Raw genomic sequence first — 20,735 nt, 5'->3', positions numbered from 1 at the left:
GGGCAACGGTTCCTTCCCGTGGTGGCCAAACAGCTGGCGCCAAGGGAGACCCAGAAGCAGGGCACGGGGGGGGACATCCCCCCTTCCTCTGGTTCCCCAGGTCCTGGTGAACGGCGGTAAAAAGGAGCTCTCTGGACGACCGGCTGGTGGCCACCCAGAACCGTCCTCCTCCGTGTGAACAGCCCTCTCATTCCTTCCTCACACAGCAAGGGGGAACATGGGAGAGAGGAGCCGAGCAGAAGGGAACACGGGGCAGCCCATAATCGTCTGTGACGAATTGCACCCACCAACAGCAGCCGCCACCTACCCAGAAAGAGCTTTTTCTCTCCACAAAAGTCCACCTGTGGGTCTTGAGCCCTCCTGCAGGAGTCAGGATCCCTGCCCTTGCTCTGTGGGTCTGGCCCGTCAAGGGGGGGGGAACTGGCAGGAATGGTGGCGCCATGGAAAAGGAGCCCCACCCCACCCCGGGCCCCTCCTGGCCCATGGCAGGACTCACCTGTTGATGCCTCGCATCATGTAGGGCTGCATGTCCACAGAACTGTTGGAGAGAGAGAGAGAGAGAGAGGAGAGATCAAGCGAGGATCCCAGAGACAGAGGGGGGGGCGCCTCAGCCTGATCCCTATTTGATCCGGGCAAGGGTCTCCCTGCAGACCGCTCCCCACACCCATCCTGCTATTTGAACACGTTTAAATAAAGGTTTTAAGTGTGTGAAGTAATAAGTTTGATATAATCAAAAGAGAAATTGATAACAGAATATATGAATATATGCTATATAAAAGAAATATATATGTATGTAAAATTTTGATAACAGAATATATGGCTATATACAGTACTATATACGTAGATAGATAGATAGATAGATAGATAGATAGATTAGATAGATAGATAGATAGATAGATAGATAGATAGATAGATAGATAGATAGATAGATAGATAGATAGATAGATAGATAGATAGATAGATAGGTAGGTAGGTAGGTAGGTAGGTAGGTAGGTAGGTAGGTAGACAGACAGACAGACAGACAGACAGACAGACAGATAGATAGATGTAATATTTAACATAAAAGAGAGAAAATGTGTTAAAAGTTTGCTATGGCGTTGTTCATGACGGTCAACAATAAGGATTCCCCCAGGAAACGAACTTTTCCAAGGATGTGAGGGATGCCCAAGTCTCTCCTGTCAGTCACAGCGGAACCTCATGTGGATCAGCCAATGAGAGGACAGGAGAGGCAGAGGTTTGTCAGTTAGTCAGTTGGAGAGTTGCCCTAACAGCCTAACTGACACAACTGACTCCCTCGCCAGACTCTGCCTCCGCCCCTCCTGCCCTCCCATTGGCTCATGCAAATGAGGTTCCAAGGTGATTGACAGGAGTGAGTGACCCGGGCATCCACCACATACCTCCCCCCCCCTTGGAAAAGTTTGTTTCCTGGGGGAAACCTTCTTGTCTACCTCATGAACAACGCAATAGCAACGGCAAACTTTAATTAACCCCATTAATTAATTACATACACATATATTCCTTTTATATAGTCTACCTGCATATATTCAATGATCACTCTTTTTTTTGGTTAATTTAAACTTTTTTTTACTTTGCACATGTAAAACATTTAATACACTTATTAAATTATTAAGCCCAAGGGCGGGGGGAAAGGGTGGGCGCCTATGGGTGTGTGTGTGTGTGTGTGTGTGTGTGTGTGTGTGTGTGTGTGTGTGTGTGTGTGTGTGTGTGTGTGTGTGTGTGTATATATATATATGGATGCTGCCTTCCTGGGAAATCTGAAGGCAGCCTTCCCTTGCAAAAGAAGCCACATGCCCAAGGATCTTTCTCGAGGGGGGGGGACACTCCCTCGGGGCCTTTTATCTGTCCTTTCCCCCCCCCGGGGCAAGGGGAGGGGAGGGGCTAGTGCAAAAGAGCCTCACCTGTTGAGGTCGCGCATCATGTAGGAGGACTGCAGGTCGGTGGACGGCCCGCGAAGGATGACCGGCTTGGGCTGTAGCCGCTCACCCTGGTGGCTGGGTTGCCGCTGGATGTGGGGATTCCTGAGAGCGAGGCTGATGTCATTGAGGAGCCTGGGCAGGGGCCCCAGCTTGATCAGGGCTTCCTGAGAGGAGAGGCAAGCAAAGCGATGCACCGTGGGTTCCCCCCCCATGAGCCACCAGCCGGGAGCCCTGAGCCCCCCTCGCCTCTCTCCAAAGGCCGCCGCAGGGTGGCTCCAGGGCCCTGCTCGGGGACCCTACCTGGACAGCTCAGCCCCTCCTCATCCTCCCCCCTTTTTTGGGGGGGGGCTACAGGTACCTTGCTGAGCTGCGGCATGACCTCCCAGAGCAAGGCGTGGAGGGTGGAGAGCTCCCGGCCCAGATCGATGTAGCCCTCGAAGCTGCTGCTGTTGGTGAGGGTATCCAGGTTGGAGATCTCGTAGAGGAACTGCTGCATGCTGGTCCACTCCATCTCCAGGAACTCGTTCATGAAGGCCATGTATTCCTCCTTGCTCCCAAACCTGTAGGTTTTATTGATTTGAAATGTTCCTATCTCACCTTTCTCCTAAAGAAAGGACCCAAGACAGCTTGACCATACAGTAGGATCCCCCGGTATCAGCAGGGAATTGGTTCCAGGATCTACTGTGAATACCTGAAACCGTGGATACAAGGGAACCTCCCCCCCCCCATGAGTCACATACAATGGGGAGGCACAAAGGCCGCAAGGGAGCCGTCGTAAGTGAAACTGCAGATACGGATCCTGCAGATAAAAAAGGTTTCCACTGTAAGAAACAATATTAAAAACTAAAAAGAGAAAAAAATGATTACAATAATAATAAAAAAGAATCAGGCAAGTATGACTGTCTCCCATTAGTTTTGTGAGCAATAAATAATGATGACTTTGATTTTTTCCCCTCCATATCAACAGAAGCTTCACATGTTTTAGCATCTTGAGAGATGCTGCTGTAGTGTGAATGATGTGGTTATCTTTTCATCACGTAAGGCAGTCGAGGTACAGTAGGAACCGCATATGGGACTAGTATTCACAGTTTCATTTATCCGCAGTTTGAAAATATTAAAAATACTAAAAGGAAAAACTATTTTCACTTGTATTACCAGAACCAGCCACTACAGGAAGCCAGAGACTATGCTATGAATTCTTTTTGTTGAAGAATACATTGTATTCTGGTGCCGTCTAGTGGCCACTTCTAGTAATACACATTTTTTAAAATCTGGATTTTTTTTCTTTACCATGTTATGTCTAGAGTTCACTATTATTCATGGTTTTTGGCATATGCAATTGCGGCTTGGAACCAATCCCTCACAAATACGGGGGGGGGGGGAGTTCTACTATACAGTGGTGCCCCGCATAGCGACGATAATCCGTTCCGGAAAAATCGTCACTATACGGATTCGTCGCTATACGGGGCAAAAAAGCCCATAGAAACACATTAAAACCTAATTAATGTGTTCCTATGGGCTTGAAACTCACAGTTCAGTGAAGATCCTCCATAGCGCGGCCATTTTCGCTGTTCGTTAAGGCAGGAATATGTCCCAGAAACAGGGGGCGGCCATTTTGAAACCGCCAGTCAGCTGTTATAAAAGCATTGCTATGATCTGAACCGATCATAGCAAAGCCAAGTTCCACTGCCAGCCAGCCCTGGAGGACGCCCGGCCTCCTTGCCGGGGCTCTCCCGGGGCACAAACAGGTGGGCCGGAGGGTCCTTCTCTGGTGAGCAGCGGGCTGGAGGGATGCAGCCACCGGGGGTGGGGAAGGGGTGGGTGGGAAGGGGCGCGCCGGGCACCCCTCTCTCGCCAACTAGCCCAGGAGACACCCGGCTAAGGCAGGCGAGCGAGGGGTTAAAGGGATGCAGCCGCCGGGGGGTGGGAGTGGGGAAGGGACGCGCCGGCCATCCCTCGCTCGCCAGCTAGCCCAGGAGACACCCGGCTAAGGGAGGCGAGCGAGGGGTTAAAGCGATGCAGCCGCCAGGGGTGGGGAAGGGGTGGGTGGGAAGGGACGCGCCGGCCACCCCTCGCTCGCCAGCTAGCCCAGGAGACAACCGGCTAAGGCAGGCGAGCGAGGGGTTAAAGCGATGCAGCCGCCAGGGGTGGGGAAGGGGTGGGTGGGAAGGGACGCGCCGGCCATCCCTCGCTCGCCAGCTAGCCCAGGAGACACCCGGCTAAGGGAGGCGAGCGAGGGGTTAAAGCGATGCAGCCGCCAGGGGTGGGGAAGGGGTGGGTGGGAAGGGACGCGCCGGCCACCCCTCGCTCGCCAGCTAGCCCAGGAGACACCCGGCTAAGGGAGGCGAGCGAGGGGTTAAAGCGATGCAGCCGCCAGGGGTGGGGAAGGGGTGGGTGGGAAGGGACGCGCCGGCCATCCCTCGCTCGCCAGCTAGCCCAGGAGACACCCGGCTAAGGGAGGCGAGCGAGGGGTTAAAGCGATGCAGCCGCCAGGGGTGGGGAAGGGGTGGGTGGGAAGGGACGCGCCGGCCACCCCTCGCTCGCCAGCTAGCCCAGGAGACACCCGGCTAAGGGAGGCGAGCGAGGGGTTAAAGCGATGCAGCCGCCAGGGGTGGGGAAGGGGTGGGTGGGAAGGGACGCGCCGGCCACCCCTCGCTCGCCAGCTAGCCCAGGAGACAACCGGCTAAGGCAGGCGAGCGAGGGGTTAAAGGGATGCAGCCGCCGGGGGTGGGGAAGGGGTGGGTGGGAATAGACGTGCCAGCAATCCATCACTCGCCAGCCAGTCAGCTAGCCCGGGCTGGAAGAAGGCGTGGGTGCGGAGGAGGAGAGGGAAGGGGCGCGCCAGCCACCGTCAGTGAGCCAACCCCGCACTCCTGGTCTCCTTGGCGGGCAAGGAGGGGGTCTCTGGTGCACTGCCGCCCCCATCCAGCCACTGCCACCCTGATCCCGGTCCCCGGCAGGCGCCTCCTCCTTTGCAGCGCCGCCCGCCGCAACTGCTCTCTGGCTCGGCGCCCCAGGGGTTGCTGCGCGCCGGGAATGGGGCCAGGCCCTTCACCCCTCCTTCCCTCCCTCCTCCCGAGGCGCCGATCAGCTGTTTGCTTTGCCATGATCTGTTCCCCAAGCAGGGAACCGATCATCGCAAAGCGAAATTTCCCCATAGGGAACATCGGAAAGCGATCGCAAAAGCGATCGCAAAATCTTCATCGCAAAGCGATTTCATCGTTATACAATGCAATCGCTATGCGAGGCACCACTGTATCTTGTTCCATATTTTATTGCAGAATCGTGGAATAATGGACTTGGAAGGGGCCAATAAGGCCACCGAGTGCCTGGTACAGGGGTAAGCACTTCAGTTGTGTAAAATGGGCAGCTCTGGTTGTGGAATGGTGCAGGGCAGTCCTCCCACCTTCCTTAAAAATGGCTTGTTGCTCCCTGAAGGTTCAGGAAGTGACCATTCTCTTTCTTGTGAAATACAGAGGCAAGTGGGGTGGGGCTGCAAAAACAGTGGGTGAGTTGGGGGGGTTGCCCACGGCACACCCTCATCTAGAGCATCTCAGCAACAGAACAAGGCACTTGAAGGATGAGCTGCTGCCCTCCAACATTCTCTACACTGAATCTCAGGCAACTCTTAAGTGGGCAATGAACTGGATTTTCCAGTCAACAACTAACTGACCAGGGTGGCACCTTTTCCACCTTAAAAGAAGCAAAGGTAAACAAAAGTATAATTTCAAAGTAACACAAGGAGCTGCCTCTGAAACTGGATAAAGGTAAAATCATTGAGGGTGTGGTTGCCATATTGCTCCTCCAGTTACTCCGGGTTTAACATAATGCAAATCGATTCAAAATTTCCCGACTACATGATGTTATTGTAAGCGCTGGGAACACTCAGACTTTTCTCTGAGGAATCTTTTTTTTTTAACACCTGCCGGGAGATTGTTTATTTTAAATTGCTCAACATCACAATGTTGTCTGACCCATTTTTGCTTGTGTGAATGGCTGTGTCATTGTATTCTGTGTGCGGGGGTGTTCCCTGTGTCGACGCTTTGATGCTGTGTTGTGTTTGGGGTGGTGTAAGATTTCCCTATCAGGAAGTCATGCTTACTACCCAAACTCTTTTTATGTAAATAAACCGTTTGACTTTAGCCCGGCATCACATAGGCTCCAGAGTTTTTCTGTCTGCAACACTGATGAAGCGCTATGCCACTTAGAATAAAATTGGAAAACGTTAACTGGAACAAGATGATTATGGACAAGGACAGCATGCAGGTGGAGTCAGGATAGACTGATGGCAGAGCTAACTGCCAATCTTGGGTCTATTTAAAGAGCTGTGTTGGGACGTGGTAGCGCTGCGGGTTAAACCGCAGAAGCCTCTGTGCTGCAGGGTTAGAAGACCAGCCATCATAAGATTGAATCCACATGATGGAGTGAGCTCCCGTCGCTTATCCCAGCTCCTGCCAACCTAGCCGTTCGAAAGCATGTAAAAATGTGTTTAGACAAATAGGTATCACCTCAGTGGGAAGGTAACAGCATTCCGTGTCTAGTCGCGCTGGCCACGTGACCATGGAAACTGTCTATGGACAAACGCTGGCTCTACACCTTGGAGACGGGGATGAGCACCGCACCCTAGAGTCGGATATGACTGGACTAAATGTCAAGGGGAATCTTTACCTTTAAAGAGCAGTGTAGTTCCCTACAAGCCAGTGAAACTGAGGCTGCCCCATGAGAATCGGGGCAGGGGCATAAAAACCACACAACCGGAACCGATAAAATAATACCCCAACACAACTCTTGGTTTATATGGGCAGTGTAGCCGCACCCTGAGTTCCCTCTTGACCACGTAGGGCACAGCACGGGAGAGAGTAAAGAGAAAACCCATCTCTGGACCTGTCAGATTTGCTGGAGGAATTCGTATTTTTTTTTTCCAAATTCTCACCCCAAACTGTTGTGCACTTTCTGGAGTAACAGGAGGACCAAAGTGCGGGCTGTATACTGGGTGAAACGCCTGCCCGAGCAGCCAAAAGCCATTCTCAGCTCTTGAAAACAAAGGGCCAAAATGTATGTGAACTGAACGGCTGGTGCCGTGGAGGCACCAAAGCCCATGGCTGGACCTACACCGGAGAGGAGAGGCGGCTGTGGTTCTCTGTAAGGGCTGGGACTCCCATCGGGGGATGGATTCCGTTCACAGACATTTCAAGACACATTTCAAGAAGGATGCCAGCAAACTGGAAGAAGTTCAGAGGAGGGAAACAAGGATGATTAAGGGAGTGGAAATCAAGCCCTAGGAGGAAAGATCCTAAGAACTGGGCATGTTTAGCCTTGAGAAAGGAAGACTCGTGGGAGCACTTTGAAAAGGCTGTCATACAGAGGAGTGGCAGGATCCCAGCATTCAGGACATGCAACAAGGGGCTCCAGTTGCAGAGAGCCGGATTTCGGCTGAATATCAGGGAAGACTTCCCAGCTGTTACAGCAGTACGACAATGGAACCTGCGACCTCGAGAGGTGGCGAGCGCTCCAACACTGGAGGCCTTCGAGAGAAACTTAAGACGACCACCTGGCAGATACCCTTTGATTTTGATTCCTGCATCGAGCAGGGGGTTGGACTTGATGACCTTACAGGCCCCTTCCAACCTCACTGTTCTATACGTAAATCTATGGTTCTTTGAGTGCTCTCTGGGGTAGAGCCTCTCGGAGAAGCAAACACATCAGGCGGCGCCCACCTCCGCTGCAGGGGGACAGGAAAGCCCCCCCCGGGGGCGAGCAGAAGAGGGCAAGAGGGAAGCCGAGGGTCTGCCCCAGCACCCTGTCTTTACCCGTTGAGCTCACTCCAGGGTCTACACCATCATCATCTTAGAACTGCAGAAATGGCAAGGACCCTCGAGATCATCCAGTCCAACTGCTGTCCGTGAGGCACCGTGGGGGGAATCGAACACCCAACCTCTGGCCCTTTCTGTGGCACGCCCGGTGAGACTCACTTGGTGAAGTTGGCCAGGTTCTGGATGACCTTGGCGATGAGGGTGAGGGTGCGGGACGTCTGCTCGTCGGGGTACTCTTGCATGAGCCCGAAGAGGCTGGGCGACATGACTGCCGGGCACAAGAAGCGCAGGAAGAGGGAGGCACTGATCAGCCGGTCGGCGATGTCTTCTCGTCCCCGCTCGCCACAGCGCAGCCTCCAGGAGGCGAAAACTTCCTTCAGCTCCCGAGGGAACACGCTGGGGGAGAGGGAAGGGAAAGGAGTGAGTCGGCAGCTATGGGAGACCCCCCTCCCCCAAAGAACACCAGATCTCCTATAAGCCTCCCCACACATCCCTGCTCCCCAATGTTCCTGCAATCCCAGGGGTGTGTGTCTTTTTGATCCCTTTTCTGAGCCCCACTGGTTATGGGTGGGGGAAAGATTTGCAGTCTATAGGGACTGTCCTTTGCCACAAATTTTTCCTATCTTCCTGGGAGTCCTCCTTCTCCCCCCCCGAACCATCCTCCAAAAAAGGGAGACTTCGTTTTATCTTTCTTTCTTTCTTTTTTTGTCCTCTGATTTTAAGTACAAGCGCATAACCGGGATTCAAGCTCTTTCTTTCTCCCTAAAAGTGCCACTGGAGTGGATTCTTATTAAAGGAAGATCTAGGCTTGCGTGCTCAGGGAGAGCTGCGAAGATGGGGGGGGGGGGGGCAAATCTGCCTTTTACGCTTTTGTGCCGTTGGGGTTTCCCCAGGAGCATCCCTATTCCTAGTGTGAAACCTTTCACACACACACACACACAGAGCCCCCCTCCAAAAATTAACCATCCACCCGAAGGGACGTCTGGTACTGACCAGTGGGAGTTCACGACCTTGCAGAGGGCCAGTTCACAGCACATGCGAAGGTTGGCCTGGTGGTCAGCCAAGGTGGACGCCGAGCACTTCATGGGGTCCACCTCGCAGTTCTCCTCCGACTCATACAAAGCCCGGATAAACTCACCTGCAGGCAGAACCAGGGGGAGGGGAGCAACACAAGGGAAGGGGTGGGTCGTGGGAGGAGGTGCATATGGGTCTGAGGGGGCCTGGGCCCCACCTTGACTCCCCCCCCAGCCACCTAGAGCATGCGTGCCTTCTGATTAAGCATCCTTCAGTCTCGAGAGACTATGGTAACGTGCTCTGTATGGAGGACTTGGAACAGCGTCTAGTGTGGCTGAGAAGGCCAATTTGAGAGTGACCATCCTTTCCACATTGAAGACAAATACAATCTGTCCCCTGTCCAGCTCCCTGCTTTTGCTGGTTTCGGGGCTGCCTCTTTGCCTCATCCTGCTGGGCAGAGACCATGCCTCCAGGCTGAACACTCAGATGTCAGGGTTTCCCATCTGTTGAGGTCTATTCCTAAGGCCTTCAGATCCCACTTGGAGATATCCTTGTATCGCAGCTGTGGTCTCCCTCTGGGGTGATTTCCCTGCACTAATTCTCCATACAGGAGATCTTTTGGAATCCGACCATCAGCCATTCTCACTACATTCCCAAGCCAACATAGACATTGCTGATTCAGTAATGTATGCATGGCTAAAAATTCCTAAATGACATTCAGTAATGTATGCATGCTAAAAATTCCGAATTTCACTTGAAATTTGGGTTCAAGTGAGCTCTGAAAGGGGGTGATGTCAGATCAAGTTCTCTGGCCTGATCTCTCCCCACTGTTTTCTCCACCTGACCTGAACCCTAAATGCCCGGGAGGGGCCCCTTAAGGAGAAAACCTTCTGGCTTTGCCACCTGCGAGAGGCTGCCCCCATCATGCTCCTGAAACTCTCCCCCAAGCTTCCTTCTCTGGTGCAATGTGCAACCTGAGCGGTCACCAGCATGCTCCTCTCTTCCATTCCTCACCCCAAGGCCACTGGGGGGGGGCGTTGATGGGCAAACGGGTGGGAGAAGGCGCCTGCCTATCTTTTTTCTTACCCCCCCCAACCCGGCTCCTCACCTATAGCGTCTTTGAGGTATTTTTGTCCAATCAGCTTGAGATACTCCTCTATGGCTTTAGTGGCCAGCGTGTTTTCCCGAAAGATCAGGTGCTCCCGGTCCATGAAACGGTCGACTTCGGTCATGGCCATGTCCGAGAGGAAGTCCTGCCGGGAGAGGCGGAGAAACCTGAACCCGCTCCCCTCACTCAGCCCTGTCCTGGCCTCCCTCCCAGCTCTCTCCTCTCCCCTCCCGGCCCACCCCAAACCCCAAAAAAGGTACCTTGGCTTTGCCTGTACTCTGCAGGATGTGCACCAGAGCGCAGGCCACCTCTTCCTTGCTCTTCACGCTCAGGACCGGCTCCAGCACCGCACAGAGCATGCGGTAGTTGTTGGTGACATACTCAGCAAACTCCTTGTACAGCTCCATGGGAAGGATGCTCATGGTCTGGAAGCGGCTCTTGACCCGGATGGCCGGGCAGCCGGACTTGCTCTTGCTGGCGCTGGGCTGGCTGAGCGGGTACCACTGCTCGGCAAAGTGGCGCCCGGTCACGCTGGCGATGGGGATGCTGACCATCCCCATGTAGTTGCTCTTGTCTTTCTTCCGCTTCTTGTCCGTGTCCTTGTAGAGGTGCAGGCGGATCGTGCGCACGGCCGGCAGGTTGTTGAACTCAAAGTGCTCCCCCCAGAAGACGTTGTCCGTCCGCATCTTACTGGTGGTGCGGGCGTAGAGCATGTCATCCAGGCACAGCTCGCAGTAGTAGCGCTTCTTTGGGGGCAGGTCCCGCGCCTCGATGATCCACAGCTTCAGCACGTTGTCCACACGCCGGCTGTTATCCTAAGCGGAAGGAGGGCAGCCATTCAGGAAGATGGGTACGGGGGAGGGAGTGGGAGTGGGGGGGGAGGATTGGCACCACAGTCAACCTTCATGGCACAGACCAGACACGGCAAGCATCAGTGCAGGCTGACCAGTTAGATACGGGCATGGGGGAATGAGAAGGTGGCTGGCACAGGATCACAGCTGGAATTTCAGAAGAGTGGATCGGCACAGTTAAAGGCAGAGTGCTACCCAACCATATTTCTGTAGATGCCTCATCTAGCTATATACAGTGGTGCCTCGCATAGCGAGGTTAATCCGTTCCGGATTAACCTTCGCTATGCGAAAACATCGCTAAACGGAAATTAAAAAGCCACAGAGAGCATTGAACTTTGTTCAATGAGTTCCTATGGCTTTAAAACTCACCGTTAAGCGATGTTCCTCCATAGCGCCGCCATTTTCGCGCCCTCGGTAAGCGAGGGCAGGGCGCGAAAATGCGGCGCGGACCTTCCGGCGGCCATTTTGGAACCGCCGATCAGCTGTTCTCCCCCGCTTCGTTCTGCGAAAATCGCTAAGCGAATTGCTTAGCAATCATCACAAAGCGAAAAAACGCTATAGGGGCCATCGCTGAGCGAACGCTCCAGCGATGGCCCGGACCCCCTCGCTATGCGAATTCATCGCATAGCGAAGCGCTCGCTAAGCGAGGCACCACTGTACTGACATGCGGGCCTGAGTTAAATCCCAATTCACTTTAAAACATCCCACGCCAGGTGAGGGCTGCCTCTGATGGTGTGACCACATGGGCTAAAAAAAAAATATGTAGGAAATGCTACAGGCTTCAGATGGGCTGATTTGCATTCCCCCCCATGATGCAAAAGGAAATATGAATCCGCCTAGAGTTCCTCCCCATTAAAAAAATAAACATTTTTTTTAAAAAAATCATTAATTCTTCACCTCTGCCACTGGGGCTTCTACTTTTTTTAAAAAAAAATACAGATTCATTCACATGATTTCAGGCAGTGGGGTTGCGTAAATCCACATTGAAAAGCCGCTGCACTAGCACAGACTTTGCATGTAAAATGCTAGGAATGGTAAACAAAGTTAACCACCGATCAAATAAGCTATTAATTTCGGAAAAGTAAAACACAGGCAAAAAAAGTTGCTGAGAAAGCATGCATGTTGGTTATATCTGTGAAAAAGTATATTAAGAGACCTTTTCTCCACCAGCAAGATCTCTCTCTTGTCTATACACATACACTCCTTCCCTCCTTCCCTCCTTCCCTCCTTCCCTCCTTCCCTCCTTCCCTCCTTCCTTCCTTCCTTCCTTCCTTCCTTCCTTCCTTCCTTCCTTCCTTCCTTCCTTCCTTCCTTCCTTCCTTCCTTCCTTCCTTCCTTCCAACAGCTTGGTGCCAGTGCTGTTGCAAACACACAGCCCTCAAAAAAAAATTTAAAAGTTAATGAGAGAAGGAAACGGCCCCATGATCCTTGTTTACAGCTTGTCAGGCAATTCCCTTGTAACTGCACTTCCTGCAGGGCTCCAAGAGAGCTAACTTAAGAAGCTGCAGACAAGCCTGTCCTCCCTATGTAGCCAGGTAATGCATACAGATCTGGGAAATAGACATTTCCTGGTGCAACTGCACAGTGCATGAATTCAAGTTTCTTTCCCAACGTAATTGCACCCTGAGAAATGTTCAAGAACTTCCTCAGACACACTCTTTACCAGGGCGAGGTGACCACACAACTCCCTGGTTGTGGTTACTTCACTTGTTATCAGTATGTTTCTAGACTAAAAATCATTTGCTAACTATGACTCGTTAATCGTTTTGCCATGAGGGTTCAGCCTCTCCAAAGGGCTGTTTTTCTCCAGCATGTACTTCCCCAGGCTCTAAGATTAGATACAATATTTATACTACTGAAAAAATACAAAATATGAGACATTTGGGTGACCAATGGCAGCTTCAGCTACAAGCGTCCTTATGAGAGAACTTTGTTCATACTGAAATGCCTCATATCTAATTTTTAAAAGATTTTAAAAAATTTATGTAAAATATTTTAAACCTTATGCACAAATTGCTGCTCTTCCTTTCTTGTTTGGGACAAATCAGGGACTCCTGTCTCTCAAAATTTTAAAGGACGAGCAGAGAACAAAGAAGGGCTGCTTAGAATATTTAAATACAGTGGTGCCTCGCATAGCGAGGTTAATCCGTTCCAGATTAACCTTCGCTATAGCGAAACATTGCTGAACGGGACAGGGAAAGCCATTGCAACACATTAAACATCGTTTAATGCGTTCCAAAAGGCTCCTTTACTCACCATTCAGCGAGGTTTCCTATGGCCGGCAGCCATTTTCGCGCCCTCGTTAAGCGAGGGGAGGGCGCGAAAACGCTGCGCGTGGCCATTACGGAGCTTCCGGCGGCCATTTTGTCCGCTGAACAGCTGATCGTCGGGGCTTCGTTTTGTGAAGATCGGTAAGCGAAACGCTTACCGATCTTCGTAAAGCGATTTTCGCCCTATCTAAACGATGTTGAGCGATCGCATTAGCGATCCAAAAAAACGGATCACTATGCGATTTCGTCGTTATGCAGTGCGCTCGTTAAGCGAGGCACCACTGTATTTTAAAACGTGTAACCTCCCTTATGGAGATCAGGTGCCCAACATAAAGATGTTGGTCTCATAATTTCTTAAAGCAGACATTTTCTTGACCAAGAACCCCTAATCCATTTTAATGAAATGTTTAAAAATTTTATTGTATTATTTCTTGATTTTATTGTGCTTGGTGGTTGTAACACATTAAGTACTGTAAGCTCGTCTTGAGATTTTGGTGACGGAAAGCAGAGTACGTACATACGTACTTTATTGTTACATCATCAAGCCACATATAAAACAAAATTAAATGCAGAGCTTCAAGTACTGACATATACTGCAAAAAAGACAAATAAAAAAAAAAGCAATAAAACTACAAATATGACAATGTAAGACCAATGTCTATGGGTTTGGCTATCTATTCTGGCTACTATGGCATGCCACCCAAAATTTCGCTACCAGTTCTGTAGTAGTCCGATTTTGATCAATTAACAATTGGTTATAGTATTCCGAGTCTGATTGGCCTGTCATGTCTTTTAAGAGAGATGTAATATATTTTCCTCGAATCTTGTTATGCCGGTTACATCTGAGCATCATATGCTCCATGGATTCTATCTCACCAGATCCACAGGGGCAGAGTCTCTGTTCCCTTGGGATCTTCTTAAACCAGCAGAGTATAAATATGAAAAAAAAAATAAACAACCACTGTAGTGTGATAGACAGAGTGATGGACTGGGACTCCAGAGAACTGGGTTCAAATCCCTCCAGGGTGTGGAAACTCAAGTGAGGAAAGGAGAGGGTGCTAGTCATAAACCATTCCTTAAATATCTCACATACCTTGAAAATGATGTTAGTGTCACTATGAGTCAGGTGCACCCTGATAACTCACACAAGCAACTAACAAGTAGATGAAGAAAGTAATACGGAAGGCAGAGGCTTCTGAACCTTTTTGTATTTTTCCAGGCAAAAGGTTTTCAAGTTTTGGGGTTGTTGTTGTTGTTTTTTAACTACAAACCCCATTAAGAATGTCGTCCCCGCAAACTCCATTCTTGGAGTTCCACCCGACAGACCCACACTCCCCAGCACTCGAGGGCGGCTCACCTGGAGGAAAGCCCTAGCATCGCCCTCCTCGCTGGGAGGGTCTTTTCCGAACAGGAAGCTAGGCCCTGCTTCCCCCTCAGGGCTTGGTTTCCAGGCCCTTTCCTCATCTGGATGGCCCTTCTCTGGCAGCTCCCCGATATGCCTTCTTTAAAAACAGCGCAAAAGGCTGGATGGAGGACTCCAGAGAAAAGCCTGACTAAAACAGTATACAGGGGCCTCTTGACGTCCCTTGATTCGCACTCTCCACTTCTGTGGACGCTGCCTAGAATTGCGGTTACAACCTTGACTCCGGTTTCACCAGCAGTCTGCTGAAGAACCCCGGATCCTGTCCACAAGCACTCCGGCCCAGCTAGAGACCGTTGTACGATTCCTGGGCATTAGATTTTTTTCCCCTAAACACAGAACTCTCTTCTTTCATCTTTTATTTATTTATTTGAAATATTTTTTAGCCCATCTTTCTCCTTTTTTTAAAAAAAAGGGCCCAAGTCAGGTTACATCAGCGGAAGGCAATGTTTAAAAGCTAAAAACAGCAGGTATACAAATATTACAACAGAATCAAACAAATACCACACTAAAAGAGTAAACAAAACCAACAGAAAAACATATACAAAGCAACAAGACACAATAATTTAAAAAAAAACCCTCTCGAACAGCCAGTCGGAAAAGCAAAGTCTTCCTGAAGAGAAAGGGCTTTGCCTGCTTAATGAAAGGACAGCAAAGATGGGTCCCGGCTGGCCCGGGAGAAAGGAGCCTGCTGGCTTTAGTTTCTCCGTCACATTTTAACAATTCATTTATCGTGCTTCTCGTGACTTGGGCCCAAACCAACTGGATAACCAGTTTTCATTGCTGTTCTGAGTATTCTCTCCTCAAGCGGTGCCCATGTTTGAGTCCCCAGATGTTCTTGGACTACAACTCCCAAAAGCCTTTGCCACAAGTTGTGCTGGCCAGGATTTCTGGGAGTTGTGGTCCGAGAACATCCAGGGATACACAGTTGGGAACACTGAAAAGGTTTGCCATAAGTCGAAACTGACTTGATAGCTAACAGCAACAACAGCAATAATAATTCAAAATACCAAACACAGCCCATCAAAATTACAAAATATTGACTGGCATTATAGTTTTAACCTAAAATCTAAGTATCTGTTAATTATCGGTACAATATGTGTGCCGCTCCCAATATTGTCAGTTTTTTTTTAGCTCTGACGGTAGAGGATGATAATTAAGTGAATGGAAATGAACCAGAAGCCTGGAAAATCCGTGCAACATCAACATGGGGGAGCAGAAATCCTACGATTTAGACGACAACCAAGAGAACAGGAACCCCCTTCGCCTGGTAACGAAATGCGCGTTGACTTAGGGAAAATGTCTCTAAGCCAGAGGTTGCCAACCCCTGGTCTGTGGCCCAGTGCCGGTTCGTGTCCTGAGCCGGACTGGGCTGCGGAGACAGACCCCCCCCCCGCCCCACCACCCTGCACGCACTCACCCCCCCACAGCTGATTTATGCATGCATGCCCTCTCCAGTGCGCCTGTGCGAGCGCTGCGCCACTGTTTGTGCATGAGCGTGCATGTCCACACAACCAGGCTGCAGAGGGGGGGTGCCCCGCCTTCCCCAGCTGGTCCACGGGGTGAAAAAAGTTGGGGACCCCTGCTCTAAGCAGTGCACAACCAAGAAAGCTGGCACACTCGGACCCAAATGGCGGAGCTGTTGTGGGGGGGAGTGGAGGAGGGAGGTCCCCGGCAGACGACAGGGCATGGCCATTGAGGCCCTAAATGGTTTAAGTCTCTGGCTGCAGACCCAGAGGTTGGGAGTTTGATTCCCACTCTGTGCCTCCTTGAATGGGGCTGGACTCATTCCTCCCTAGGGTCCCTCCCAGCTCTGCAGTTCTAGAGTGGTCGCAAGACCAGATAGGCTGGATATAAATAGAATAAATAAATACAATACAGTGGTGCCTCGCTTAACGATGTTAGTTGGTTCAAAAAAAAAACATCGCTATGGGAAAACATTGTTAAGCGAAAAACCATTTCCCATAGGAATGCATTGAAAACCGGTTAATCCGTTCCAATAGGAACGAATTGCTGTCCTTAAGCAAAAATCCCCATAGGAAACATCGCTAAGCGATACAATGTTTCCCTCACTGGAATGCATTCAATGCATTTCAATGGTTTTGTGATGTCCGTTTTTGCAATTTTAAGTGTGTCTTAAAAGGTTCAAAAATGGTTTTAAATGCGTGGGATCGTTAGTGCACCTTCTAAAATGTGTGCAAACTTAATTTGGCTTTGATCTGAGTCTTCGTTAATTTTTGGTGAATTTTTTATTTTCCCCCAGTGGAAAGGATTGAAGTGCCCGTTTGACAGCTGTCAAAATCGGGTCCAATGCTTTCCAATGGGAGAGAAAAAAATCACCAAAAATTAACGAAGACTCAGATCAAAGCCAAATTAAGTTTGCGTACGTTTTAGAAGGTGCACTAACGATCCCAAGCATTCAAAACCGTTTTTGAACCTTTTATGACACACTTAAAATTGCAAAAATGGACCTGTCAAAAGCTATTTTTAAAGTGTCTTAAAAGGTTTGAAACCTGTTTTAAATGGTTGGGATCGTTAGTGCACCTTCTGAAACCTGTGCAAACTTAATTTGGCTTTGATCTGACTCTTTGTTAATTTCTGGTGAATTTATTTCTCCCCCATTCGGAAGCACTGAACTGCTTTTTGAACCTTTGAAGACACTTTAAAAATAGCAAAAACGTAACATCGCTAAGCGAAACAGGGGACCTAAAACTGTCATCGCTAAGCGAGGCAAGGTCCCGAACATCGCTATGCGAAATTTCCCCATAGGAAACATCGCTAAACAGGGCCCAAAACCGCGCCAAAAACCTCATCGCTAAGCGAATACATCATTAAACGAGGCAATCGCTAAGTGAGGCACCACTGTAAATAAATATGATAATGATGATGATGAGCATTGGTGTTATGTTGCCCTGCTGGAGAGGTACTGGAAGAGCAAGGGGTCCTTTGAAACATTCTTTCTGAGATTCAGGAAAAAGGGGGCAGGAGGTGGTTGACCACCTCCAGTGACCCCCCTCCCACATGTCTCGGGAACATTCTCTGGCAGAGTGGCTTCTGTGTCCTCCTCCTCCTCCCGTTACTCATCCCCAGCTATTCAGTGTTCAGTGATGTAGACTGCCCCTAGCCACAGAGGACCTCTTCTGTTGGTGGGGAGGTCCTACCAGGGAAGAAAGGGGAGGCGCAGAATTTCTCCTGCCACTTTGCCTTTCCTGTTTAAAACACCACAGCCAGCTGCTACTCGGGAGAAAATCTTGCTGTTGTGAGAATAGCCCTCAATGAGACTCAGCCTCAGGGCGATCCCAGTCGGCCGAACGAACCATTTGTCTGAAACTGAATGTGTGATATCATACGGTGTGCCCTTGGTTCCACTGGTTTGAAAACTGAAACCTTGCTTCCTGTTTCGTTGCTCCAAAACCACAAAGGGGCCTTAAGAAGGATATCATCATCATCATCATTATCATCATCATGTGCAATCAAATCAGTTCTATCTTACGGCAACCCTTTTCCAGGATTGAGTTACAGAATACTGGCAACTGGTTTCCCCTTCCTTCCTTCCTTCCTTCCTTCCTTCCTTCCTTCCTTCCTTCCTTCCTTCCTTCCTTCCTTCCTTCCTTCCTTCCTTCCTTCCTTCCTTCCTTCCTTCCTTCCTTCCTTCCTCCCTCCCTCCCTCCCTCCTTCCTTTCTTCCTTCCCTCCGTCCCTCCGTCCGTCTTTCTTTTTGTCTGTCTGTCTTCCTTCCTTCTGTCTTCCTTCCTTCTGTCTTTCTTTCTGTCTTGCTTCCTTCTGTCTTCCTTCCTTCTGTTTTTCTTTTTGTCTGTCTGTCTTCCTTCCTTCTGTCTGTCTTCTTTCCCTCCCTCCCTCCCTCCCTCCTTTCTTCCTTCCCTCCTTCCTTCCATGGGTGCCCTGGGACCACCAGCCAGCTTGCCCAAGGCTACATAGGCTGGCTCTTCTCCAGGTGGAAGATGGTGGGAAGCTGAATCCCCAACCTCTCACTGGTCTAGCCCTGTCTGCCCAAACAGGCTTTCCCTCACCTTCCCCGAAACCTCTGTGGGGAGGTGTGGGCTGAAGTAGTGGGGGGGGGGGCGGGAGGAAGAGAGACACCATGAAAGGACAGTGTTTTCCACCTCTGTCCTCAAATCCCATTGTTTGCCTTCTCGTTTGACCCTTGGGCATTATACCGGGCCCAACATTTGAACGATTCAAGTTTGATACCATCTTGGCCTGAGGAAGCATTCTGGAGAACTCAGAAGCTCGTCTTATTTCTAACTTTCCAGTGATCCTATAAAGTTGCCAGTCCACCAAAGACTAGCTCAGTGGCTCACAGAAACCAGGGCTGGCCAGCTGGGTCTCTGCTCCACCCAGGACGTGATCTGTGTTGCAATTTTTTTTACAACTTCTGTCTGCGGTTTGAGTGAGTGGAAGAGGCTTTTTATGGGCTGGGTGACTGTCAATCTGTCCAGCACAAACCAATCGTTCCCTCCCGCCTCAGAATTCAGAGAGCCCTGCCTCTCTCTGCTGAGTCTTCCTCCTTTCTCTGTCTTCAGCCTGTTGAAGTCAGCTGCCTGCGTTAATTTCGCTGTTGATCTGTTTCACAAGCGTAAGTAACGAAATGAGTTTTACTTTTGTCTCCTCCTACAAATGCCTCAGAGTGAATTATTAAGAATTTAATTTAGCCGCCTAGAGTGGTCGCAATGACCAGATAGGAGGGTTATAAACAAACAAACAAACAAACAAACAAACAAATAAATAAATAAGAATTTAAGTGCCACTTAATGAGAAGGGAGTGGACTATACCACTTGTGGCTGGTCTCTCCTCCGTGAAACGTTGTTCTTCTACTACGTAGCACAAGGAATGTTACCAGAAATTCAAAACTTTTTGCAACCGCCTGCAGGGAATGATGGCATGGCACAACCCATCCCAGCTGAAAATGCGGCGGGGGAGGCAGAGAAAAGTTGCTGGGGGGGTGAGGTGGGGTGGGAGGAGGAGGTTTCTACCTTGTTGGGCTTGACGGCGCGCTGCAGGTTCTCGATCCATTTGTCCCGCTCAGCCGCTGAGCGGCAGGCGAAGCACTTGGTGCCGGAAGAGGTGGTCACCTAAGAGGAAAGGGAGAGATGAGGAGAGGGTTAGCCACCGGCGGCCACACCTGCCCGCCCGCCCCCCCCCCTTGCCAGAGAGCCCCCCCGATGTGCCAGGGCGCCACCTGGTACCTCGAAGCAGAACTCCTGGCCCAAAATGCTGCTGTGGACGGGCTTGATGATGGAGTCCTCGTCCAGGTTGAGCTCCAAGGCTTCGGCGGCGCTGCTGGGGCTGAGCAGGGATTCGTGCGAGTGGGACTCCTTGAAGCTCTGCATAAGGCGGGCCCTGGGGAGGGAAAGGGAAAGGTGAGGTGCCTGGAGGGAGGGAGGGAGGGAGGGTTAGGGGAAAGGGAGAGGGAGAGGGAGGGTGAGGGTCGGTCAGTGAATGAGCCGGGACCGGCGGGCTGGAAGGGGGAGGGTGCCACCGCACAGCCGGAGTGGAACGTGGGAGCCAAGGCGCACAGCCGGTGTGTTACCAACATCACAACACAAGCACGAGCAGGTGGGCAGGACAGGGCAAGGGTAACGTAGGTGGTGGGTGTGGGTGGGTTTGGGGGGCACCAAGTTAACGGGGCATTGGGGGGGTGAGGCTGCTCCTGGAGGGGGGCAGGGGAAGGAAAGAGTGCGCAAGGCATTGGGTGGGTGGGGCGCCGTTTGTGGCTTCCACAAAAGCCACACTCCGGCGGGGTACCTGGCGTCTGCTCCCCCCCAAGGGGGTCATTTCTGCAGCGGCCAGGGGGGGGTCCCGGCCTGGAGAACGGGATCAAGACAGAGGAGAGAGAGAGAGAGAAAGAGAGAGAGAGATGGAAAGAGCGGCGTCAGAGGAAAGGCAAGCACCATCAACCCTGGCCAGAAAGTGGTCAGGGGTGGGAGGGTGTGGTTGGGGGGGGTTGGGAGCCCCCCTTTGGTCATTGTCCAAGGGATGCAGCACCACCTGGTGGAAGGGGGGGGACATTCCCACATCTCCCTGTGGCGGCCACACTCCTTGCTCTGTCTGACCGTTCTCCCTCCTCCAACCCTGGTCAAAATCCTGGTGCCCGCTTGGCTCCAAGATCACGGCATGGCCCCCTTGAAACTCTCCTCCCCTTGGCCCCTCGAGGTGCTGTCTGCCCACACACACACACACACACACACACACACACACACACACACACACACACACACACCGGGGTGCTGCTGCTGGCAGCGGTGGCGGCCAGCCATGCCACGGCAGAGCAAGCGGTGAAGGCAAAGGGAGGAAACCGCTG

The 20,735-nt window shown here is 51.0% G+C and overlaps 1 protein-coding gene across 11 annotated transcripts in view; it reads right to left on the bottom strand.

The window, feature by feature from the left end:
• SYNGAP1 (synaptic Ras GTPase activating protein 1) overlaps positions 1–20,735 on the bottom strand; it is a 65,147-nt gene that overhangs the window by 12,061 nt on the left and 32,351 nt on the right. For all 11 annotated transcript variants that reach the window (XR_012082967.2, XM_072987136.2, XM_072987132.2 and 8 more), the window contains 9 exons: positions 19,621–19,774; positions 19,408–19,506; positions 10,133–10,687; positions 9,873–10,017; positions 8,744–8,888; positions 7,910–8,146; positions 2,296–2,497; positions 1,920–2,101; positions 497–538 (listed from right to left, as the gene is read on the bottom strand). Coding sequence is in view for 10 of the 11 variants with exons in the window: in XM_072987136.2 (XP_072843237.2) it covers positions 497–538; positions 1,920–2,101; positions 2,296–2,497; positions 7,910–8,146; positions 8,744–8,888; positions 9,873–10,017; positions 10,133–10,687; positions 19,408–19,506; positions 19,621–19,774 (1,761 nt within the window). In the remaining variant the exon portion in view is untranslated. The remainder of the gene's footprint in view (positions 1–496; positions 539–1,919; positions 2,102–2,295; positions 2,498–7,909; positions 8,147–8,743; positions 8,889–9,872; positions 10,018–10,132; positions 10,688–19,407; positions 19,507–19,620; positions 19,775–20,735) is intronic.

Source organism: Pogona vitticeps, chromosome 2, assembly GCF_051106095.1.
Source record: "Pogona vitticeps strain Pit_001003342236 chromosome 2, PviZW2.1, whole genome shotgun sequence".
In the NCBI taxonomy this organism is placed as follows: domain Eukaryota; kingdom Metazoa; phylum Chordata; class Lepidosauria; order Squamata; family Agamidae; genus Pogona; species Pogona vitticeps.
Note: the sequence above shows the minus strand (reverse complement) of the source record. Positions and strands in the feature narration are given on the sequence as shown.